At 50.5% G+C, this 24,238-nt stretch overlaps 9 protein-coding genes across 9 annotated transcripts; 3 read left to right on the forward strand and 6 right to left on the reverse strand.

The window, feature by feature from the left end:
• Positions 1 to 1,512: 1,512 nt before the first annotated feature.
• On the forward strand, positions 1,513 to 3,843 carry F4807DRAFT_411311 (protein FYV10). Its single transcript, XM_047996688.1, has 3 exons — positions 1,513 to 1,865; positions 2,008 to 2,553; positions 2,651 to 3,843. The coding sequence occupies exons 1-3, from the start codon at positions 1,818 to 1,820 to the stop codon at positions 3,290 to 3,292; spliced, it is 1,236 nt and encodes a 411-aa protein (XP_047858006.1). The 5' UTR covers positions 1,513 to 1,817; the 3' UTR covers positions 3,293 to 3,843.
• Positions 3,844 to 3,930: 87 nt separating this feature from the next.
• On the reverse strand, positions 3,931 to 6,496 carry F4807DRAFT_411313 (CAF1-domain-containing protein). Its single transcript, XM_047996689.1, has 2 exons — positions 5,691 to 6,496; positions 3,931 to 5,611 (listed from the first exon to the last, which is right to left on the reverse strand). The coding sequence occupies exons 1-2, from the start codon at positions 6,141 to 6,143 to the stop codon at positions 4,571 to 4,573; spliced, it is 1,494 nt and encodes a 497-aa protein (XP_047858007.1). The 5' UTR covers positions 6,144 to 6,496; the 3' UTR covers positions 3,931 to 4,570.
• Positions 6,497 to 6,853: 357 nt separating this feature from the next.
• Positions 6,854 to 7,313, forward strand: F4807DRAFT_456833 (uncharacterized protein; the record flags this gene model as incomplete). The annotated part of the gene is made up of 3 exons (XM_048000940.1): positions 6,854 to 6,867; positions 6,932 to 7,039; positions 7,148 to 7,313. 3 exons carry the CDS (start codon positions 6,854 to 6,856, stop codon positions 7,311 to 7,313), a joined length of 288 nt encoding a protein of 95 aa, XP_047858008.1.
• Positions 7,314 to 7,865: 552 nt separating this feature from the next.
• F4807DRAFT_267784 (uncharacterized protein) lies at positions 7,866 to 9,556 on the reverse strand. Its single transcript, XM_047994546.1, has one exon. The coding sequence runs from the start codon at positions 9,418 to 9,420 to the stop codon at positions 7,876 to 7,878; it is 1,545 nt and encodes a 514-aa protein (XP_047858009.1). The 5' UTR covers positions 9,421 to 9,556; the 3' UTR covers positions 7,866 to 7,875.
• F4807DRAFT_267802 (uncharacterized protein) lies at positions 9,556 to 10,524 on the reverse strand. Its single transcript, XM_047994547.1, has one exon. It carries the CDS (start codon positions 10,298 to 10,300, stop codon positions 9,692 to 9,694), a length of 609 nt encoding a protein of 202 aa, XP_047858010.1. The 5' UTR covers positions 10,301 to 10,524; the 3' UTR covers positions 9,556 to 9,691.
• Positions 10,525 to 11,620: 1,096 nt separating this feature from the next.
• On the reverse strand, positions 11,621 to 12,528 carry F4807DRAFT_450017 (eukaryotic translation initiation factor 6; the record flags this gene model as incomplete). Its single annotated transcript, XM_048000080.1, has 3 exons — positions 11,621 to 12,167; positions 12,231 to 12,389; positions 12,494 to 12,528. 3 exons carry the CDS (start codon positions 12,526 to 12,528, stop codon positions 11,621 to 11,623), a joined length of 741 nt encoding a protein of 246 aa, XP_047858011.1.
• A 671-nt stretch (positions 12,529 to 13,199) lies between these two features.
• Positions 13,200 to 15,744, reverse strand: F4807DRAFT_411320 (uncharacterized protein). Its single transcript, XM_047996690.1, has 3 exons — positions 15,413 to 15,744; positions 14,124 to 15,223; positions 13,200 to 14,072 (listed from the first exon to the last, which is right to left on the reverse strand). Exons 1-3 carry the CDS (start codon positions 15,413 to 15,415, stop codon positions 13,325 to 13,327), a joined length of 1,851 nt encoding a protein of 616 aa, XP_047858012.1. The 5' UTR covers positions 15,416 to 15,744; the 3' UTR covers positions 13,200 to 13,324.
• Positions 15,745 to 16,891: 1,147 nt separating this feature from the next.
• F4807DRAFT_456837 (uncharacterized protein) lies at positions 16,892 to 18,464 on the forward strand (the record flags this gene model as incomplete). The annotated part of the gene is made up of 2 exons (XM_048000941.1): positions 16,892 to 17,252; positions 17,311 to 18,464. The coding sequence occupies 2 exons, from the start codon at positions 16,892 to 16,894 to the stop codon at positions 18,462 to 18,464; spliced, it is 1,515 nt and encodes a 504-aa protein (XP_047858013.1).
• A 1,093-nt stretch (positions 18,465 to 19,557) lies between these two features.
• Positions 19,558 to 23,814, reverse strand: F4807DRAFT_411325 (uncharacterized protein). Its single transcript, XM_047996691.1, has 4 exons — positions 22,793 to 23,814; positions 22,612 to 22,707; positions 20,414 to 22,542; positions 19,558 to 20,356 (listed from the first exon to the last, which is right to left on the reverse strand). Exons 1-4 carry the CDS (start codon positions 23,255 to 23,257, stop codon positions 20,308 to 20,310), a joined length of 2,739 nt encoding a protein of 912 aa, XP_047858014.1. The 5' UTR covers positions 23,258 to 23,814; the 3' UTR covers positions 19,558 to 20,307.
• Between the last annotated feature and the right edge of the window lie 424 nt (positions 23,815 to 24,238).

Below are 24,238 nucleotides of genomic sequence, written 5' to 3' on the forward strand. Positions count from 1 at the left end.
TCTGGCCAGATCGTAACGTCCAGCTAGGTCCTTGTCGTAGCAGGCACTAACAGGAGACTTGAGAGTTCCTGACTTCAACATTCTGACCAATCAATGCCGGATACGCCCCCACACGTACCTCCACGCTCTCTTTCACCTTTCATCCTCTTCCCCTCCATTTCTTAGCTTAACGCCTTAGATAATTTAATCCACTTCGCTTCCAATGTTTAATGCCACCTATTCGTCAAGCAACCAACACGCAATTGGAAACAGGAATAGAAACGTCCTATTACATAAATTCTATTTTATACATGAAACTGTACAAGACTCAAAGTGGTCCAAAAGGTATTCTGCCGGGGTGGTGAATGCTCGTTGGAAGTTGGACGCATTAGATTCCTTAGGGGTGTTTTTTTTTTCGGGTTGTCACAAGCGGGAGGACGGGTCTCAGAGCGAGATTTGTTTCATCAGGTTTGATTCAGCGACAGATTTTCGATGGGACGGTTTTCTACTTCGTATGTTGCCGTGGATCTCCTCCAATACCTGCAGGTAGGTGACTGGTTTCGGGCTCGGCAAATAGATTTGTTCAGCAACCATGGGATACAATGGGATATGTTGCATACGTCCCTATCTACCAGCAGCTTGACCAGCCCAACAAAGCCTAAAGAGGATATAGTTGCAAAGGTCTCAGAAGCCAACAAGTCAAGTGACCTTGTCAAGGTTGGTCTACCTTCTCTTTGTTGCCATCAATGTTTTAGGTGTTAGTCCACAAGTCCCGTGAGTCCCTAACAAATTGTTCCTGTGACCAGAAGCGGATGTGTGTGACTGCATAAGTTGCACTAGGCAATTTGTGAGCATCAGAGAGACCACTCGGGAGTATCCGTCTCCGCGGCAGATACGGAGCAAAGCAACCGCCACGATTAGCCCATAGATGTATAATGTCAATATATATAAGCATGAACACGAACAGGGAGTAATTACCTATACACCTACATGCATAGCTGCAATCTCAGATCATTGGGGTATATTTATAGATCTGATACTAGTAAGCGGTGGCATAATCAGAGAGGATGAGTTGCTCGCTACGTGTATAGGAACTATGCCTACATTTCTAAAGTTGTCGGCTTGTACACATATTAGATTCGATCTGCTCAATATCGTAGCCATGCATATTGAAGTTAAGAGGAGTCACAATAGAAAAAGAGGGTATACGTGCGAAACCTAGTTACCTATTTATAGGTATTAGTTGGTAATTGCGAAAACTATCTGACTAGGTATCTATAATTTCCAAGGTTTGTACACAACGGTAGGTACGTGGTAAGCAACATCATGAATCAACTGCTACACAGGAGATAACAATTTCTCAAGGCGAACTAAGTCTTCAATGTTATTCTAACATACTATCTCTCTATTATTTAAATATTGTATCCATGTATAGCTAGAATTACCAATCCGTATAATCCGTACACTTCATACTCGTTATTATACTGATATGGGGTGTAACACGAAGTCTATTTCAAAGAGCAATCTCGAGCGATTAGCATGAAGAAAAGAGCTAAGCCAAACACGTAACTGTATATGCGGACCAATCAAAATCGAGCCTTCCCAATCTTTCTGAAGCTCCAGGGAAGCCCGGCCCGTAGTGGATCGAGCGCCACGACCCCACCTACCCACACCGGACGAACAGCAGCGTTGCCAACTTCCCACTTGGAGCTCCCCATATTGCCGACCTTGCACCGAAACGTCAAGAGACCTAACCCAACGACAACAATCTCACGAAGCGACAGTCACATCCGACAACCCCAGCCTGGAAACACGTTTTTACATCGAAATCCCGGAAGATGGGTGACGTAGAAGCCAAACTCGACCACGAAAACCACCTCCTTCTCGTGAGTTTCTCTACCTCGCCATCCCTAGTCTCTGCACACCGCATTGCATCATACCTATCCCCATACCCATCCTCAATGCCCCTTCCACTCCATCTCCTCCCAGACGAGCTGACCTAACACCCCCTTCCTCTCCGCCTTATAGGACCAGCCCCTCCTCCGGCTCCCCGTCGAGCTCCTGCGGAAGAACTTCCGGTCGGCGCACTTCGAGGTGGAGAAGGATGGGACGTACCTGAAGAACACGCTGCGGGAGACGGCGACGGGCGCGGTGAACGGGCGGGCGCAGCAGGCGGACGTGCTGCGCAGCCTGGACGCGATGATCGCGCGGGCGCGCGGCACGAAGCGCAAGCTGACCGCCTTCGCCGAGGAGGAGGCGCGCCTGCACCGGCACGAGCACGCCCGCGTCGCCCACCTGTCCGCCCTGTACTCCATGTACAGCGTCGACGACGTCAAGTACGAGGCCTGGAGCCGCGTGCGCCTCGACCGCCTCATCGTCGACTACCTGCTGCGCCACGGCTACAACGAGAGCGCCCGCGCCCTCGCCCAGGAGAAGGGCGTCGAGCCCCTCGTCGACCTCGAGACCTTCGAGCAGATGAGCCGCATCCGGAAGTGCATCTTGAACCGCAGCGTGACGGAGGCGCTGGCTTGGTGCACGGCCGGCGATACGAAGAAGGAGCTGCGGAAGATGGATGTAAGCAAAGTTACCCCATCCCCAATTACTCTATCGCCACACTACTAGGTTACCTTGGCTACCCTATTCAGACTCCGTTACTAACTCCAAAACTCAGAGCAACCTCGAGTTCATGCTCCGCTTCCAGCAGTACATCGAGCTCGTCCGCGACCGCTCAACAAAGCCGACCGAGATCCTGACCTACGCGCGCAAGTTCCTCTTTCCCTACCGGGACGTGTACAAAAAGGAGGTCCTGCAAGCGTGCGGGATGCTCGCGCTACCCCCGGGGTCGGCGCAGGACATCGACGCGTACGCGAACCTGTACTCGCCGGGCAGGTGGGAGATGCTCGCGAACCTATTCACGTCGACGCACAACGCGCTGCTCTCGCTGCCCTCCGTGCCGCTGCTGCACATCGCCCTGCAGTCGGGGCTCTCGGCGCTGAAGACGCCGGCGTGCCACTCGTCGCACCCGGCCTCGGCCGCCGCGCCCTCGCACTCGACCAGCCTGTCGCTCGCCACCAGCGTCTGCCCCATCTGCAGCACCGAGCTCAACGAGCTCGCCCGCTCCGTCCCCTACGCCCTCCACAGCAAGAGCAACGTCGAGCCCGACCTCCTCATGCTGCCCAACGGCCGCGCCTACGGCAAGGCCCGCCTCGAGGAGTACGCCCGCAAGGCCGGCTGCCTCGACGGCCAGGTCAAGGACCTCCGCACCGGCGAGATCTTCAGCTTCGACCGCCTCAAGAAGGTCTTCATCACGTGAGCCACTGTGACTGGACCTATTTACCTTACCTACTTAAGGTACCTACCAAGCTACCTACCTATCTACCTAGTACCAACCTACTCCTATGCGAGTGTGAGTTGGTTGGTCGGTTGTCCGAGTTCCAAATGATGAGTTACGAAATTTCGACCTTGGAATCGGGTGTTGGCGTGTTGACCTAAACCTAACCGAGTTCCCGGTTACCGGGAATACTAAGTATGAATCAGATGCTACACAATATGCTACGACACTTTTCTCTCTCTCTCTTGGCTGTTTGTACATAGATTGGTTTGCCAGCCGCTGGCGCTGATGGGAAAAAATGAGTGTTTTACGGCATTTGCTCAAGGATCCTAGTTTGCGCATGGCGTTGAGGTTACTGGCGTTTTCCACTTTTGGGGAGGCGGATAAGTTTGCATGTGCTACAGGTAGATTAATAACGATTATCTTGAAGACGTTAATTGTACGTGCTTGCCTGGTACCTAATTCTACTTGACCTGTTTTGTCGACATAGAACGAGAATTAGCCTTAAAAAGACCAAATCCACTTATTATAAATGGTAGAGAATCGTTATTCTGCACATCATTTGTATATACGATCACACTATTCATACCATGCATATCACTTAGAAAGGCAGCTGTACGCCAGAAACTTGCAAGTCAATCTCAGAGGTGTCAACGAACGTGTGACACTCACCGAGCATATGTATTCATAGGTGGATTTATTTTAGCCCACCCGACCATTTCATGAAGCCCTTGACTCCTCCCTTAATGGTACACATATGGTAAATAGAATCCCCCCAAAACAAAAGAAATCATACCTTCATATCCTTATCGCCTTAAAATGACCTCTAATTCGCCTCTTCAGCTAGGGAACCGGGGCCATTATGTTATCATCAATGGCGGCATCTGATTCACCTTCGGGATACGACGGCGCACTCTGTAAAAACGAGCCCGACGTCGGCCCCTTGCAACGAACGTGATGCTCAGGCCAACGGGGTTAAGTCGTAGTCGGTTGAGGAGAAGTGTGATCTTTGGGAGGGTATACCACAACTTCTCTCGTAATCGGATTGATGATAGGGATGGCCGAAGAACGCCGGGTGGTAGGACGAGAAGGGCGAATAGGTGAGCAAGGGGCACTTCTAGCTACCCGACGATTAACCAGGATCCTATTGGCTAGACGGTGCATAGCTCGACACACTTGACTATAGACCTGACCCAAAGTGATGCAGTTATGCATGGTCATCGTAGCATCGTAGTGCCTTTCAGCTCCTCCAATAAGTTCCTATCTCTGGTTGGGGAAGTTGAAGGCTCCAAAAACACCTCCTCCACCACCGGGCGTCATAGGTCCCATTCCCATGCCATTAGTATTGTGAGACTGTGCGGCCGGGGTACTAGCAAGTCCGACGCTCACGGTGCTTGGCGTGGTTGGGCCGCCATTCACATTGCCGTTGAGGTTGCTAGGCGGAGTGCTCTCCACATTGTTCGCCTGGCCTTGTGATATCGGCATTTCCATCCCGGAGAATCCAAGACCCCAGACTTTGCCGATGTGGTCATCGGAGATCTCGCCGTTGTAGATTCTCTCCCGTAGCTGAAAGAAGACCTTGCCCGTTAGAAGGCTATCCGAACCAGCTTGGTGAGCGGCTCCGACCCGCTTAATCTTCAGCGCCTCAGCAATGCTCTCTAAGCCCGACTTCTGTTCGAACTTTTGCATGATTTCGGCCGAACCGGGATCTTGAGGTGTGAGAAGTCCTGTGGTGTGAAGCTTCACTGCGTACTTCATCAGGTGCTTGACATCGTACGTGGTTGGGAACCACTTCTTCATGATCTTGTCAAATTCGCTCTCGTCATTGGCTAGCTTCTGGTCTAAGAGGAGCTTGGTCAAGTAACCAAAGTCGTAACCACCGTGGAACGAAATCCACTTGACGTTATCGTAGCACACGAAGCCGGATACGATGAAGAGCGCGGCGAACTTCTTCGGATCGATGCCGTCGCGGTCGAGAAGGTTGAAATCGATGCCAGCTTGCTGAAGCGACTCGATGGATGCTTGGTTGTACATGTCCTCCTTTAATGAGAACTTAAAGTTGAACTGCCAGGCAAGAGGCATCTGCGCCTGGGCAGCATGTCGTCGGGAACCGGGGCCGATTTCGTTCGGCGATGCGTTAGCTCGTTCGGCGGGAGTTTCTCCTTTCTCATTGAACAAGCTGATCCCTATCTGGATCACCTTGAGCAGGTCGACGTTGACGCGGAGGCACTGGTAGTGATAATCGCTTTTTCCTCGAAAATTTCCCATGGGTCGACCCACAATACCGGGGAATTCTGTGTCCTGTTTCATATTGCGCCGTTAGTAAACAGAGGGGTACTTCCATGATAGTAAGCTGAAAGAGATGTATAGCAGCACATACCATAGCTACATAGGGGAAATCGTCGATCAAGTCCATCAGTACGCCCATTTCCTCCTCAAAGTTGTGCTTCCAAACTTCACGTATGCGAAGCTTGCCACCGCCGGCCCGTGCTTGTCGTTCGCCACCCATTCCGTGTGCCTGCTGATGGGGGTGGCCTTGCTGCTGTTGTAGTTGCGCGGCATGTTGGAATCCAGATCGGGCTGCGTGACTAGCGAAGCCGGTTTGATCTCCAACACCGAAGCTAGCGCCAGCGCCAGCATTCATACCACCCGCGCCGAGTCCCAGACCGTTCGCAGCAAAGGGACTCATTTGCGCGTTACTTAGGTATGCTGAGTTTCCCAGCGCGGGAGGTTGATGGCTCGTCGCATGGTTCTGAGACGGGTGGGAAGGAAATTGGTGTTGATAAGGTGCCATAGAGGGAGGGGCACCCCCGAATCTCGAGGGTGGTGCCATTGAATAAATGGATAGAGGTCGCAGGTCGTTCTTAGATCCTTTTTCGTGTAGTTGGTATGAAAGAAGGATTAAGATCGTTCGGCATTAGGTAGCGTAACGAAAATTGATACGAACGAGATGCGAGTGGGTTTGTGGGATTGGGAGATGTGGGAGGACGATGGAGGTTGGTTAGGTTGAGAAAAGTTGGGAAAAGTAAGAAAATTTCCCAAGGTGAGTCGCGTGGTGGGCAGGATATTTATCCTTTTCACGTTTGAATATTAGGTTTCGTGCGCGGAGAAGTGAGGTGAGTTAGAAAGTACAAGTAGAAAGCGCGACAGTGACGATTGAATATGAAAGGCAGTAGCAACTGAAAATCGGCAGGTGCATCGTTAGGTAGATCGACGCGGAGTAGGCACGACTCGGACCGTCATACGGGTTATTGAATATTTAGCTGGCCCAAGCTTCTCTTAGTTCTCTATTATTCGCTCAAACGGGCTTTAGTGACTGTGTAGACGGTGTATATACATATCCAAGACTTGAATATGCTCTCACCCCCTAGTACAAACTATACCCTTCAAGATAATTATTTACAAGGTACTTTATGTAATACAGAGAACCTCACTGGACGACTTCTAAGTTGGTGATTTGACTCGATTGAGCTTTTAGTATCACAGCTCACAGCCGACGGCTCCTCGGAATCTCCTTTCCACAACAACTCGCACACATTCGCAATGTATCCCTCAAGGTAAATCTGATTACGCTTGTCAATGCCGTCACGACCATCTATAATTGCTGACAGCAAACGGTAGGATACTACGATCGCAGCATCACGGCGAGAAGCCAAACATCACCGGCTTCGACATCCGGAAATTCGCACATGCTGCCGGGCAACCGAAATACGATCCTTGGGAGAATGCGTTAGTTTCCTTTCCCTTCCAATCACTCCCTCCAAACGAGCGACATTCTCGTTCGACTCGTGATGGCTTCTTCCCCTCAACAGCCCACTAACGTGGATCTATTTATAGGGAAAAGTGGCGGTACACAGGCCAGTTCTCGCGATGGAACCGATTTAAACATGCCTTCCCCGGCTTGGGCATCGCAACTGTAGCATTTGCTGCCTACCTCGGCTACGAGCAACTATTCCTCAAGGACGAGCACCACGGGGAGGGACACGGCGAGGAGCACCACTGATACCGGCAGATCAGACGTCGAAGAGATATCAGATGTCGAAAGAGGACCTGTACACATAAATCCGTCCGGCCGATCCGCGATGAAATTCGGATAGGGAGAGTAATCGATAGTGTATTCGGTGCTCAGTCCTCAGACGTCTGCTTAGGAATAGAATACACATATTCTACCTCATTACCCAGGCTATATAAACGTCTATCGTGGATTAAACATACATGCTACTTTCTCGGTGCGAATCTAAACTATATAGGCCCAGAGGTTCTCGAAAGACGAAGTAAGAAGTAGTATATTTGCAATCAAACAGCGACCATAATCCTTAAATGGGTGTAAACGGGTATAAATATGCAAGTTCTGAATGGTATCTAACCTCTATGTATGTCGAGCTCGTGACATGCCACCCAATATCAATATGCAATATGCAAAGCCCCATACCAGATGATGACGACAAGGTTAACCGAGGTATCACCCATTTATTTCCCCTTTACCCAAAAACCGGCCCAATCCCTTGGAACCCCGTAAAAGAAGATGCATGTCTAGATAGATAGGATAGAAAGGTATATGCATATCACGACAATCCAATCCCGTTCACCACATCCAACGCTCCGTCCACGACAACCTCCAGCTCGGCGACGCGATGCTTCAGGCCCCTGTTCTCGTCGCGCAGGAGGCTCACCGTATCCCACGCGACGCTCGAGTCCTGGCCTCTACAGTTGCTGCACCCGTCCACGCCCGCTCCCGCATTCGCGCCGTCGCCGGAAATCCCCTTAACCAATCTCTGGAAGGCAGTGAGCTGAGGCGTCGTCGTCGCGACCTTCTTCTGGCCCTGGGACACAGAAACGGGCGGCGTCCGCACACTCAGCAACTCGGCATTGACCTCGCTCTCCGTCGCGCTCGTCATCGCCGTCGGGCTCCTGCTCCGACTGAATATGCTCTCGGACTCAGCGCTCTCGGCATCCGTATCGATACTCAGATCCGAGCGCACCGTGCCGTCGCTCTTCCGCCACCTCTTACGCTCGTGCTCTTCATCGACGCACAAATCCTCCGTGATCAGCGGGCCCTCCGCCAACCCTCCATCGCCATCCTTCTCACCCCCCATCCCCACCTCCATCTCCCTGCGTCTAAACCCCTCAACCTCCCTCTCCAACCTCGCCCTCTCCTTCCTCTCCTCCTGCCTCTCCTCCTCCCTAGCACTCCTCTCGAACCTAAGCTCCGCAACCAGTCTCCGCATCGCAAGCTCCTGCTCCTGCGCCTTCTCCGCCATGCTCTCGAGCTGCGCTCGCAGGCTCCGCACTCTTAACTCCGTCTCATCGGCCTCTTCCCTCTGCGCCTCGCGCTCCGCTACCACTTCCTTGTACGCGATCGTCCGCGCCCGGTACGCGTCCTGCATCCGCCGCAGAAGCCCCGACGCGTTCTGCTGCAGGTTCTTGTACGCGGCGGGGGAGAAGACGTCGCGGTCCGCGGGGGACGGGTACAAAGCCGCGTCGACGTCGAGGTTGAGCAGCTCGTCGGCGGTGGCGCGGCCGGTACTGGTGCTGGTGCTGGGGTCGTTGGCGTCGTTGTGGGAAGGAGTTATGGTGATGTTGGGGTTGGTGGATGTGCTAGGCGATGGCGTCGTCAACCACCCGAAGAACCCGAGGCGGGACGGCGTCGCGCTCTTCGGCGTCGGCGTGGTATCTGGGGAGACGACGATGCCGCCGCTGCTGCCATTGCCGCTGCCCTCTCCAACCGACGGTGCGTTCAGCCAGCCGCCGAATTTCCCGGGCGAGTTGTCGTCCTGGCGTCGGCTGCCGCGGCCGTCGCCGGTGAACGGCATGTCTTGGGAGCGGTGCCTCGCGCGGCTCGCGGGCGACGGTGTTCTAGCTTCGGCGTACAGATCCGGGGCCGACTGCTGCCGTTGATGGTGGTGGTTTTGTTGGTGATGCTGCTGCTGCACGTTCGACAGCAGGGCGTTATTGCTCTCGGCGAGCGCTCGAAGACGACTAGATTGTCGTGGTGGTGGTGAGGAGGTAGGTGAGCACTCGTTAGGTTCGAAAGTCATGGTAATTGGTTCGCGATACTCGTGCGTCCTTCCACGGTCGCCGTCCGCCGCGTACGCCTCTTCGAAGTCCATGCTTGCACTCCTCTCTCTCTCACCCTCTAGGTATGATGATGATCCTATTTGGGGAGCGGGCTGTGACTGGTTCCGGTTCTCCTTAGCATAAACCGATATTGTTTCGACCCTGGTGCTCGAGCCGGGGATCCCAGAAATTGGGCGAAGCTAGCAGTTAGGTAATAGGGTGTTCTTCCCCCTTTTTCTTTAGAAATTGTTTCGACGGGCTCTCGCGCGCGCAAAGAAACAATTCTAGAGGGAAATCGTAAGATCCAGAATAAGGCTTATCTTGTCATTTCCAGAAATGAAAGAAGAGAAAAGAAGCCAAGGTAAAATAAAATAAAACCCAAAGAGAAAAGAAGGAGGTTCGGCTTGCTTTCGCTTTGCAGACCGGTTCCCCACGAAAGCCCAACGGTTCAAAACAAATAACATAGGCTAAAACTATGCTAGGAAAAACGACCGCTGGCCAGCGTAAAACCGGTCTTTTCCAACTCTGCAGCAGTACAGCGAGATGGGAGGAGGAGCGTCGGTGGGTCGCCCCGGTACTTCGGAATTCCAGATTCTGGGCGTAAGACGGTGGTTGGCAGGGGTGATGAGCTGACCAAGGACCAATCACGTCAGCCTCTCTACTCGATACGGTATGTAGTACTGTATGCGAACACAGTGCTATGCCCACTTCGTCGGATCCACAGACTCGGTCTCTACAACAAGGGAGCATGCGGGAGATCGCCCGGGTTGGTTCATTGATCGAAGTCGAAGTCGACGTCGAATGTCTGCTTATGTTTTCGCTTTGGTTTGGGGTTAATTGATTCTTGGCCTGCGTATGACGGCAATGTCTTGAATGTCCAGAGTACCTAGAGTAGAGTAGAAGAGAGGAAAGAGGAGGAAGGGGAAACTGCATTTACTGGATCACCAGGGTTTATGCAATCTATGCAGCTCAGCCATAGCCTAGCATGTGTGTTGCGTGGGTCGTGGGTCTTAAAACGTGCAGGTCGTCGTGGCTCCGGCTTATGATAGGTAACGATAAACAAACTGGAGCTTCCCAGCAGCGGGTTACGTAGTGTTTCGTGGTGTCTCTTTGGTCAGGTCCAGTCCCTCAACGAGACCGACAGCCACTTACATCCGGCCAGCTGGAACGCATCACCATTCAATCTCGCTTGGTGTTACGCCAGTGCCGAGTCTGTCTAATACTATGTACAGTTATGTACTAACTTGGGCTGACCGTCAAAAGATTTTGACTTTCTTAGACATTATGAATATCCACATTCTTGAAGAGGGTAGAGGAAGAAATCGTCTTAATGTCGTAAGGTAGACCGCATAAATATGTGGGCTTAGGATACTGATCCTATGGTGGCTTAAGTTTACGTGGTTACCGCCATATTCCGTCCATACGACGCAAATGCATATATCTTATGCAACCTGTAAGAGGCACGACAGCCGAATTTCAGGCCTACAATATTTATCCCCTTGCATAGTACGTCAGGTCCCAAGATCCATACCTACCTAAGTACGACCTGGCTGAATAGATGATGAACCTTACATTACGTACGGCCGACAATTTGCGTTATGAATGACATTGTGGAAGATTACCTCACTTTCATGTGAAAAGTCTAGAAACTCAGACCTCAAGCCAACCAGCCAAAGTGGCGCGCTAGAACCGGGTCTATCAACAGAGCGTGAACTTCATTTAAGCAATCTTGAATCTTGGAATCCGTGGCACGTGGGAATTAAGTTAACATTAAGACAATTATCCCGAAGTTGCGATGATCGATGATCGACCGATTGGATAACAAATAAACTCCTTGCAAACTTTGAAACAACTTCCGAGTCGTTCCATCATCGGCGTTGTCGAAGGTATATATGTATGAGCCTGTGTGAGCCTGTATGAGCCTGGCCTGCTTGGCTCGATCGATCATTCAAGACAATTCTCACCGACCTTCCCATCAGCAGCCGCAGGGTAATTGGACAGTCGGAATGCTTCATTGAATAACTAATTACCAGACCCTGATTTTGGCATAACCCCTAATGCTGAATCCTAATGCTCAGCTGTCCATCATACCAACTTGGGCGACTGGCATATATCCACGTCGAGCCAGTTTGGGAGGTAATTCTCGGCGGAAACCATGCTCACGAGCAAGGTGAGCCGACATCCGCAATGTTCGATGTCAAATAGAAGCCATGTTTTCCGACTAGCCCGTAAAAGGTGGTCAAAGTAGTCTCTTTAGTAGAAGCTCTCCACCATGGTGTCTTTCAGTTTACCGCCAATATTACCCGGTGCTGCACCTTCGCCTAGTCGGAAGACGCTCTCGATCACGCTTAGTTCTGTTGCCGTAGTATCCAATCCCGTCACCGCCAGCCAGTCGTTGACTACCATGCCGGCTCCAACCACATTGCTTCCTCGGTTCACACTTCCAGCGACTAGAGGTACTTGAAGCAAGCTGCTCAGCTCATCTTGGTCTTGGATGCTGGTCTTGGGATGTACCAGACCGCCTTGGTTACTAAGGCTCATATAGCTACCCACCAACACGTTGTCGGCGACGGTCTGTCGGAAAACCTCAACACCCAAAACATCTGCGATAATCTCTTCCGTCTCGCGCTCCAAGTCGGGGTGGACCAATGCTATGTGATCATTCGACACGATGACATTGCCCAAGGCAGATAGACGTTCTTCTATTCGCTGGATCTTGACCTCGTCTGGTAGAGAATTGCGCAGATGTTGCAGTTCTTGATCGGTTGTGGTTGTAGGGACAAGAAGGCCTTTGCGGTTTCTAGATATAAAGAGCATTGATTAGGCCTATGCCGACACAAATTATGCAGGGCTCAAGTCTTACCCTGCCGTTAATCGACCGATGATGCGCGTGCCCGCAATTGTAGTCCGGCAAATAGGAATGACATCTTGCAATTCGGATTCAAAGACACTGTAGAAGTTCTCGCTTGCGCCGACTGCAGTAAGGGCATAGGAATTGGTGAGTGTCGCGAAGACGCCGACCCTACAAAATTCAAAATCGCATCGTCAGTCTCATCTGCCATTTCTACCACACAAATTTGCTTCTTTCGCGGGGTCGTGGGTCGTGAGCTAAATGGCGGGGCTTACTCGTTGGAGTTTTCGAATTGTGCGCGCACAGACATGGCTATTGTTGTGGTATTACCCGTCACGCTTGAAGTTGGAATTTTGACGAAGTTGTTCGGTCGTGCGAGAATTGAGATCGAGTAAACAGCCCAAGTGGTTGTTTACAAAGGGAGAATTGGAAGTTGATACTCGTTGCTGAATGTCGATGGGGATTATACTTTGTAAGGCAGCGGATAATGCAGGCTATTAATCTAAAATGTCCAAGTGGGGCTTATCAAGTACAGTCTTCTTACCCGGTACTCAGCCAGCCCAGCCCACTAGATCCTCAGCATTGTCTTCCGGCAGTGACTCAACTCTAAATGTTGCATCGCCGCAGAATATGACTCTAAAAATGGGTAACTTCCATGTACCCAGTACTTTTGATAGTCTCATTTGCTTCGTTGCCATTATGATTCATTTTCAATCATCGTGGCTTCTGCCAATTGAATCTGCCGTCAGCTACCTTTGAACAAGCCTTAACCTCTTTTGGCTCATGCAATATGCTAGCTTTAATATGACTCGACTTGACTCGACGCATAACGAACACTGATATAAAAAATTCCTACCTTTTCCAAAAAGACTACTTTCATATTAAAGCATAGGTACCTACCTTGATAACTTATAAAATCAGATTGCGTTCACGAAAGACGATGATACCAAGAACAAAGAGACACCACTGTGTCTCCCCGTATGAGGTTGATATCATGTTCATAGTCATTGCTGATGCCAGCACATTTGCTTCATAGCTTATCTGTTCTTTAATTTACCAGGCCGTATACCCTTTGGGGAATCCCGTCACTACTGCTCCTAACTTTATCATCGTAATTCTAAAGATGGGAAATACCTCGGCCCGGCGAACCCTTTGGCAATAACCGCCTGTATGTCAATATTCGCACCTGGGTCGCGATGTGGACTCCACATCTTGAGTAATATGAACCGCCCAGATACCGGAGGATCAAACTTGATAGTGCACTTGCTCTTGTTCCGCTCTATGAAGAATCGTGCGTGAGGGACCATCAATTCCCCACCCACGGCCCGAACCGCCTCCTGAGTAGCTACTTGTGCTGCTTCTACTGCCTCTGCCAATGCCGTGTTCGATCGGTTGCGACGTCGTCGGAGTCTGTGGTACTCCTCACGAAATGAATAATCGTTTAGGCCGCCTTCATCCTCGCTCGTCTCACTCTCAAATGGTAAAGAACCGATCCTATTCGGGGGTCGCCAATCGCCCCTGGGAATTGGTTCATCCCCTTCGTCATCGCTGCACTCCGTCGTCACCCTAAACGGCGGTGGCACATTGAATTCGGAAGGAATTTGAGCAACTCGAACATTGTTGTCTTCGTCCTCCATCCAGATGTTGTATAGGCGTCTCGCTCTGATTTGCGCATGAGTCATAGTACTTCCGTCTTCATTATGCCTGATAGATACAATGGGCGTTAGGGGTTGAGACTCGCGCTCCGCGCGCCTAGGCGAACTTCTAGAGGTAGAGTACTGTATTTGGTATTGAGCAGTTCGATTTAGGAGATGATCAAATGTCATCGAAACGAACACCATACCTTCCTGTACACTGTAGATTCTGTTAGTGGGAGAACTATTGCATGGAAGCGATAACACTGACGGAGAGGTAAAATTGGACCTGGGCGCCTTGATGACCAATTCTTTTAGCGTGAAGACGGTATTGCCCTGATGCCTTAGGACAATATTACACCTCGGTCCTTCGGTGCAATAGACGGATTGATCATTCTTGAGAATGTTTTCCGCGGCGTACCGCTGGCCATCGTCTGAATAGATGCCGCCGTCACAGCTTACCAGTTCCATAGTCAGCTGACCTGGTTCCACCTGACCATATTTCCCATATCGGAAGCCCTGGAAGCCGCTAGTCAAGCGGTCCGAGTCTAATTTGCGCCTCTTAGCTCTTCGATTATCCTCTGTAGGATCTTGGGGAGGAGGAGGGGGTCGTGGCGATGAGAGAGCAGGCTCAAAATATGGATGACTGGAAGAATTGGTGAAATCTAAGAGTGCTTCTAGTTGTGACCTGGCCTCTTGTGAACGTTCTCCATTCGGTTGTTGTGTATCGGGAAAATAATCAGATATCCTGGCCTCTTGTGAACCTTCCGAATTCGGTTGTTGTGTATCGGGTATTTGCTCTGCGACGGATCGCCGAGTACCGCGTGGGATCCGCTCGAAAGATTGAGGCTCAAGACGCTCCCAAAATTCTCCAGCTTCTTCAGCAGCTTCATTCCGATTCTCATGCGCACCACGGAGCCTGGCCGAATATCGATCTGAGCGTGGTCGCGCATGACGCCCGCCGGGTACACCACCGGACACAGGCATAGCTACGGGTCGTCGGGTACTAGTCAAAGAGCGAAGTGGCGGTAGGTATGGGGCTGAAGGAGGCAAATTGTACAGAAGTGATGGGTCAGGGTTTTGTAATTCTCTTAAAAATCTTCGCTGCGCTTCCGAGCTAGGCTCCAATGGCATACTGTTCCGCAACGAAGACCGCTGGCTTGAACGACCGAAGTGATTCCGCGCAATGTCCGGCCGTGTATTGCTTATAGGCCGATGGTAAGGATAGTATCTCTCTATAGCCCGATATAACTCTCCGGAAGGACTAATATCGGAGGCTGAAGCATCACCATCGAGTATGGAACGTACTATTTCGTCGGCGGTGCGATAACGTCCTGGGCTTGAAGGGGGCTGTCCGGAAGAATCGCCCGACTATCGGATGATGTTATAATTAGTCGATAAGGCGATATGGCGATATGGCAATACGGCAATACCAGGTTAAGTAGAACCATGAATGAAAGGCATGAGTTGATGGGTTAGGGATAATGATTGAAAAGAGCGAGCTGAGAGCGGAATATGGCAACATGGGGGGGTTATGTGGTAGGCTCAGCTGACACTTACCATTAAGAGACAAAGGACCTAAGCGTGTGCGTCGGAGAAGTAGACCGCACGTTAGTGCCAAATGGCAGCCGATATGAAAATCGGCCTAGGAATGGAGAAATAGGGCTGTACTGATGAATTGTCTATTCGAAAATGGGTGATATCGTAGTAGTATGGTAAGATGATCAAGTCGATGAGCGACGGGTTGTTAGGTGGAGGAAGGTCAGTCAACTATGGTTGGAAGACGAGTGGTTGAGTGGTTGAATGGGAAATCCTATGGGAATATTGAAGGATAAGAATGGAAATGTAGCGCGGGATGGTGTGAAGGGAGTTCGAAGCGGGTAGGCCAGTTCTTTAAGTTTAGGCGGGGTCAAAGGTTACAGGTTAACAGTCTGAAAGGCTAACGGGGAAATGGTTAGATATACAAAGTTTCCACTAGGGAACCACGTGTAAATCGATGTACCTATTTAACAGACATTACCCGCCCACACCGGGGGCACTTGCAGCTCACGCTGCCCACGCAAACCTACCGCAATACGTACGATGCTACGCCAGTGGCTTACCTATTTCGTGCCTTCAGCTGTATTCGGACCCGTCGCACCCTGTCGTGTAGCCTTTCAATCTCCTTCGACCAATGGCACCAATCAGGATTTAGATCAGAGGATCGGGTTTTCCGGTCTTATGTGCTACCTATTGCATTCCCTTGCCTTTTAAGGGGTAGTCATTCGTATGGGCATACCTCTTACTTTAGGTAGAGTGACCGGTATCAGAGTTCGATGTTAGGACGTAATGCCTAATTGAGTTTTAGTTAAGGTGTGTAATTGGTAGTTTTATTATGCATATAACAGATAGAATTAACTACGGTCAGCCTCGGACCCACTAATAACGCAAGTTTATTCTATTATCAGCATGGAAACACCGATTTAACGCACTTCAATGCAGGTTACAGCTTTAGTGGTCCTTTAGTGGATCTCGAGTGTTACCTAAAAGAGAGACGAGGCTGGCTCATCGCATCGCATCTGCATCTGTACCAAGTCACATCCATTCCATCTACAAACAAATGAAAAAGGTACATCATCAAGCGACCCGGGCGAGGGTGGTGCGGTAATATCATCAGATCCGTTATCCATCTTCATGTTGCCTTCTTAATCGCATATCGATTTTTATTAGAGAGGGAAAAGGAAAAGTAAAGCGATTCATACCTCACAATCTCACAAACAACCAAATGCCAATACCAAATACCTAGGCAACCACGGCTTCCAACTTCTTTTCACATCGCGCATATTCATATCCGTCTCGTCACGCCTCATCTTCACAAATCTCACTCACCTTTCTCATCCCAGCCGCCGGGATAAACACGTTTGCAACATCTCATCAACCCCGTCTCAAACGAAATTAGGTGTGCTTTTACTAGCCACTCTCCCTCGTCCTTCTCATTCTTCGTACCTGCATTTATCCTTCAGACTTTCTACCTCTTTCACGAATTTACGATTCACCAAAATGGAACACCAAGACCAGCAAGCCGCTGTCTCGAACCAGCAGCAACAAACCAATCAAGGCGGACCACAGGTTTCTGGGACGAGTCAGCCAATTCAAGACGGTCATAGTGCTGGACACGAAGCACAAGCACAATCACTATCAGCTCACGGAATATCCCTGCCGGCTGAGCATTCCATTCCAAACAACGGCCTGCCAGTCTTCCCGCATGCTGATAATACGTTTGCCACACTTCCACCACAACCGGTCTTTAACAATGGAGCGTTTGCCAACCCCGCCGTGATAATACCTCCGAATCAACAAGTCTTAGGTCTTCAAAACTTGGCTATCGGACAACCACCCAACGGAAATAGCTTAAGCGCAGGTAAAATAATCTCAATTTTACTTTAGTTATGCAAAATCTTTACTAATGTGAATCCTAGATGACATCGCCCTATATGACCGTCAGCTACGACTATGGGGCATGGAAGCCCAACAAAAGATTCAGAGTGCCAATATTGTTATTATAACTATGAAGGCCCTGGCAAATGAGATCGCCAAGAATCTCGTCCTGGCAGGAATCGGTTCCCTAACTGTCGTCGACGACCAAATCGTCACCGAAGCTGATCTGGGGGCCCAATTTTTCCTCTCGGAGGAGAATATCGGCCAAAGCCGTGCCGAAGCAGCCGCTGGGCGAATTCAGAAGCTGAACCCTCGAGTCAAGGTCATTGCCGACTCTGGAAGCATCATGACCAAAGGCGCGTCATTTTTCGGCAACTTTGATATCGTCATCGCTACAGATCTCAGTCCCACACTCCTTGCTTTCATCAACACCGCCACACGCCTTCATAATCGACAATTCTACGCAGCGGGAACTTATGGTTTCTATGGCTACATATTCTGCGACTTGATTGAGCACGACTACGTCGTACAGCGAGACAAGTCTAACGTGCCGACGTCCATTGGCCCAGAGACACGAACTCGCAGCATTATCAAGGTAGAGAGTCAGAAGGAAGGCGGCAAAACAATCGAGAAGGTCCAGAAACGCGAACTATACTCCACATGGGATCTCGCCTCCGAGACGAGTCTACTGCCTCCCGAGTATACTAAATCCAAACGCCGTCTGAAGGCCGTCTCGCCGGCGCTATCTTGCCTACGCGCGCTGTGGGCCTTTCAGCAGACGCATGAAGACCGTTTCCCCGAGCACAACAAGCAGGACCTGGAAATCTTCACGAGATCAGCTACGCACAACCACCAGCTGTTGTCCCTCCCCGGAGATACCCTCAAATCCGAGTTCCTGCGCAGCTTCCTTCAGAATATTGGCTGCGAGATCGCGCCCGTGACGGCGATCCTCGGCGGCCAGCTAGCCCAGGACGTGATCAATGTGCGCGGCCAGCGCCAGCAGCCGATCCAGAACATGGTCGTCTTCGACGGAGACAAGATGGAGGCCGAGATGTACCCGCTCCACCCCGAGGGCCCCGTCGGCAGAGCCCAGCTGGAGCTGGCCACGCCCATGATGCCGCTGCCCCAGGTCGACGCCTCGCAGATGCTTCCCATAGACCAGTCCGGCATGATGATGGGAACGCACGGGATGTAATAGTATGCGTAAGGGGTTTGTTTCTGCGCGGTTGGATACCGGGTTCGGAAAGAGATATGAGACACATCGATACCGATATCTCGGGCGTTGCATTCTTTGCGTCTGTACAAGGGGTCAGGCATAGCAGGCGGCGATGGTTTTCAATGTTGCGGTCGAGTTGAGTTTGCTTGCTTACTTACCTACTCTTCTCACTCATGGTTGCGGGTTTGATTGGCTAGTGGATATCATGGAAGACAGATGCGTCGAATTTCAGAGTTCAACGGTAATAAAAAGGAGCTGTTGGGTAAACAAAATACCCTCGCCCGCGTTTGTGGTTTTTTTTTTTCCCTCATATTGCATTTTTCTCCTTCTCCTTTATTTTACCACGCCGCTTTTTAATATTGGGGAAGCTGGAGCTTTGCGACCGCATGGCTATTCTCGGCTCGGCTTTGCATGGAAACGAAAAACGAAAAGTAAAGGGGACGGAAAGATGAGGTAGCAACAAAATTAGAGGGGTGGCTCAGAAAATATGGAGAGGCGATGTAGGGGGTGTACGATACCGGTGCTTACATAGGTACTGCTCATAGACGATTCATGAAACTGCTGAGGTAGTGTCTTTAGGATAGCATTGCTACTTTGATTGTTATGACTTGAGCCTTGAAATTGTGAGATACTGGATTGCGAATTTGGCGTCTTAGGCTTCGGTAGGTGCAAACAGATCTCGAGGCCAGAATGTGTCTGCTCGTGGAATACAACGTAAGAGACCAGAGACTTTCTCGTGAAGATGGAAGTAATACTAATTGAACTCTTATTTATACGGAGTTGTGAGGGTTGATATATAGATTAAAGACTCATGACTTACCTATACCATATTGCTGAATCACAAATTACGATGCTTGGTGCCTAGCATCTCCCAAGCACTGATGCCTTGCATAAAGCTTATAAGGCTAATTAAAGTTCTCTTTGCAGAGATTACCGCATGGTGTAATATAGTGCTGTGCTTATAGTCACAGACTTAGATAGCTTGAGTGACGGAGAAAACCATCTGGACAATTACAGCAAACATCACAATCACTAGCAAAGCAAGACCACCAAGTCAAGCCAAGTTGAGTACGCGATCAAAGTCGGTTGAATTATGTGCAATATGCATTACTGTATGTACAGCGGATTCAGCAACCGCCTCGCCTCCTTAGAAGCGGCCCACGTCTCGCCCCGCCCCTTCCATGCATGCCTTTCATTTTTTCCCTTTCCCAGTTCCCCCTCCCCTTTCCCCTTGGTACTAGGTACTGCGGCAGCTGGGCGTAACGAGACCACATGCAAAGTTAAGTAATCGTGACGCGAAAAGCGTCCGTCAGATTCGTTTTTCGCTCTCAAAGCCGCGCCGGGCTGATCATGATGGAAAAAAAACACAAAATGCGAATCATAGAAGCAGAAAAAACCACGAAAACCGACGAAAAATTCCCTTTCCTGAACTCCAATGTTCCCATGCAAGTGATTTTTTTATGGCCCCGGGCTATACCCAGTCGGGCCATCTCTCTTTCTCCATGCCCAATGCTTCCCACGCGAGATGCTATGCTGTGCGCCAAGAATACAATAGGTACAATAGGTATAACGACTCGTAATGGTCGTGGTCGTAATCATAGTCGTAGTTATAGAGGGGGTGACAAACTAAGGCGGAGTACAAGAATATGTGTATGGGGTATCGTAGTCGAAAAATCGTATGCAAAGCATTTCCGATATCGAATCCTTCCGTCTCTCTGTATGTATCGTCCGCGTCCAATGCGGGTTTCTATGTCGTAAAAGGGCGTGTATACAAGTAATCAATCGTGGGTCCGTTCGTATAGAGGACCAGATGCTAATAGCCTCAGCTTCTCTCAGAGGCATTCCATTTGCCAATAAATGGCGATATCGTGCTGTAAGATGACAGTAGTCAATATGACAGCCTTTTAAGAGGCGTCTCAGGGACCTACTTGGGAGAATCCTTCTCCTCAGAGTCCTCCTTTCTCGCACCTCTGTTCCGGCCCTTGGAAACGTTGTTCACGTTCCAGCCTCTGATAGTCGTGGGACCGGTACGTGGAGGGGGTTCGTTTGCCCGGTAATCCTTGATAGCTTCCTTGTGGTCGTAATGAGCGAGTCTTAGCTCAGTACCACCGTTGGTTTGCCACGGACGGTTGTTAGACGCTGGCGCAGCTGCTATCCTACGGAATTGTCTACCGGCACTATTGCCGTTCGATGACACTGACGTTCGCTGCCGGGTTGCATGAGCGGGCGGGGAAGGAGCTAACATGGGCGGGCCGGGCGGCGAGACAGAAGGTGCGGGAGGTTCCATCTGCGGCATCGGAGCTAACTGTGCCTGTACGTGCATGGAAGGTGACATAACGTGATAAAGAGGAGCATGATGGTTTAAGGGAGACTGGTTCGCCATCATACCAGGTCCGTGCATGGGTTGTCCCTGAATAGTCATCGGCATCATGGGTGGCTCTGGGAAAGAGAGGCCGTGGTGATACGCTCGAGCCGGAGCCGGAGGGTAGTAAGTCCCAGAGTTAGTGTGAACTAGGCCATGAGGAGATCCAAACTCCTGAGACTGGTGTAAAGGCGGAGGCAGAGGTTGGAGTTGGGGAGACGAATGAGATGCCTTCCCCAGGGTGTCCGATCTGTTAGGTCGTAGCGGTGGGAGGCCAGGACTGTCCTTGATGCCGTTCTGGTTCGCGAAGGGAATCCTATGAGGTGTGGCTTGCTGTGTAACTTCTAGCGAGGGGGCAGGCGCGGGCGCAATAGGCGTATAAGTAGATGCTGGGTTCAAAGCGGTTTGTAGAAAGTTGCTAGATGAGTTGCTAGCCGATGATTGCTGGCCATACGAGACGTGGCCGCGTGGTTCCATCTCGGGTCGATCTACTCGCTGTTTACCCTTAGGGCGTAGTTCCGATTCGGATCGAGAAACCTCATCGGCCACACCTGCTAGGACATCTAGGGGGTTGGTGGAGGCCTCCGAGTGCTGCTCCGGTCGAGGAGCCGGCTCTGTGCCAGTAAAAACATCCCGGACAGCATCATAAGGACGCGACTGTCGTGGGCTAGGCGGACTGGGTGGAGCAGCCGGCTGGCCGTCAAGTTCCGAAGCGGCTTCCAGCAGAACCGTTACTCGTTCTCTAAGGAAGACGTTAGAATCAGGTTGGGAATGATCCGAGTTCTCCATTGGCACTCCGTGGTCATCCAAAACAACCAATCTCTCACGAGCCTGGAGCTCTCGTTCGCGCATCTCGGAAGTGACGATCTCTTCTTGGTCGATATCTTCCTCCTCGCAAAAGCCGCTTAACATTGATGCCATGAGCCCTTTCGTCGCATCTTCCTGCAGCATGCGATCCATCTTCATAGGTCTCACTGATCGGGATGCGTGGTCCGTAGTACCCCGGTCCGGGACATGAACTATGGGTCGTGACCCGTCGACGCGCTCGCTGGGCGGCTCCGGCTCATTCGTAGAGGTCGGTAAAAAGAAGCCGTACCTAGGATGCAATCCGTGCTTCTGTACGAGTTCTGAATCCAGGGTTTCGGCCGTGTATTCGCGGCAGTCGTAATCCTTGACCGTATGGTCAAAATGCCAGGCACGAGAGTTAGGTTTGTTGAGGAACACGCCACGGGAGCGTCGCGTAGCCCTTCTGGTAGAGTCATTCGTGGAATCACGGAACCCGATCTCATCCTCATCCCATTGAAACGTCTGCGGAACGATGAACCGATTGGCCGGACTTCTTGCCCGTCGTTTGACTCTCCTAACGCCAAACTCATCAGGTTCACCGGAACCGTTAGGGAGATCCGGTAGGGCTTTGCTGCTGGTAGGCGCAACGTCCTGTTCCTCATCTGGTGTGGGCGAAGGTGCGTTAGACTCGGATACACCGTCAGGTTGCTGTTCTGAGGCAAGAAGACCACCGGTGTGTCGGAGCCTCTTCGAATCAGGTTCCTCATCAAGCTCGTCTATTGCCTTACGCTTGGCAGCAATTTTCTCCTGGCGAGCCTTCTCCAGGATATGAGCCTGGTCCAGGTTTGCTTCACCAGTACAGGACACATAGGGTATGTGACCAACATATGTGTAAGTGAGGTCAGGCGTCTGAAGGGGATGGTTAGTATTGGGTGGTTGCGAAAGCTAAGCAATGTTGTTGTTGGATAAATAACTTACCGTAATAGGGCAACCCTCGTGGCGAAGTTCATCCAAGATGCTGGTGCGGTTGAGGGCACCATCAATGAACTCGTCGGTGACATAGTTGAAGGAATCCTATGAAGAATATTAGTAAATGACACAAACATCAGTTGGGGTAATATGAAAACGGGGTCTAGATATTATGAAGCGTAGAACATACGGTAAAGCATTTGTTAATACGATCAGATTCCAACTTGTACTCGCGTTCAGCAACGCTGTTTCTGGTACGATGTTCCAGCTCGATTGATTCGACTCTCTCGTTGTACAATGCATCCAGAGTCTCTTGGACGGTGATGAACTCATCGCAATCCTCGTGAGCATCTGGGCGTGAAGTCAACTCTTCGAGAGATTGGTCGGCAATTAAGACAAGTCCTGGCAGGATGGCATTACCAACTTGCGAGAAGTTCTCTCGAAGCACCTTTTGACGTTCATGTGCAGCTTGTGTTAGAGGATCAGGGTATGTCTTCTTATGACCACGGCCCTTACCACGACCACCCTTCTTGGCCGCGGGCTTTCGGCCGGTGCGCTTGGTCATACCTTTCGGTTGCTTAGCGGCGGGAGCGGGCTTTGCCTTTGCCTTTCCCTTTGCAGGGCTTGCCGCCGGGGAATGGGTAGGGCTACCCATCTTGACGATGGGTATGATGAAGGTGATGTACGATAGCGTGTGGAATGCAAAATGTAGAATGTGTAGAGCGTGGCTAATGTGTTTATGAAGAGGATGTGGAAAATGGGAAGACCAGCGTTGAGTGAAATTCTCAGGTAGCGAATTACACAAAAAACAAGAACGCGGTAGTCTTGGCAATGGGTAGAATGAACAAATAATTATAGCAGCAGTAGTCAATATCTTACTGGGTGCTAGGCGTGGAGATGTTTGGGAAAAGAAGTATGGGAGAAAAGTGATAAGTGAAGAAGTTTGTAAGAGTGCATTCGGGTGTCAAGTAAGTGGTCGTAAGTGGTAACTTGTTGTTGGTGAAAATAAAAAGGATGGCAAGTTTTGGTAAGGTGTAAGGTAAAAGGTCAGAAGGCAAGGGGACCGGTGACAAAAATAATTAACCAACTGACTGGCGGTAGAAGTGTAAAATAAAAAGAGAAGAAGAAGATTAGGTAGAGAATTAAGAGTCACGCTCAACAAGAAAACGCCGAGCGCGAGTGCATTCGTTACGGGATCCCAAGGTGAAGTCGTCGTGGTAATAGGGAGAAATTTAGAGGCTCACACGCTTCAGTGTGCTGATAATCCGCCATGAGATTTTCTCGGCCAGCACAATTAAACAGCTAGACCACCCTGGACTTCCCGATACAGTCAAGCCCATGTGCTGTCTAGTTGCACTTGGACCTCTGTACTACTTTTTATCGTTTTTAGCGCCTCTCATTGGCTCGGACAAACCGCTATTCCGTTTCCGTTTCCGGTTCAGTCGGGGTCCACCTGGTACAAAACCAACAACACGTACCAAATTCGATGTATTCCAGTGACTAGGCCTAATAAAGAAGACTTATTTGTATCTGTTGATCTACGTAGGTGTAGTATATAGGGATGCGTAATTGGATGTAAATATCAATTACAAGAAATCATATAGAATACTTACGGTACATAGTAAATACTGCACCG

The sequence above is a fragment of the Annulohypoxylon truncatum genome (assembly GCF_022578515.1).
Source record: "Annulohypoxylon truncatum strain CBS 140777 unplaced genomic scaffold F4807scaffold_4, whole genome shotgun sequence".
Classification (NCBI taxonomy): Eukaryota; Fungi; Ascomycota; class Sordariomycetes; order Xylariales; family Hypoxylaceae; genus Annulohypoxylon; species Annulohypoxylon truncatum.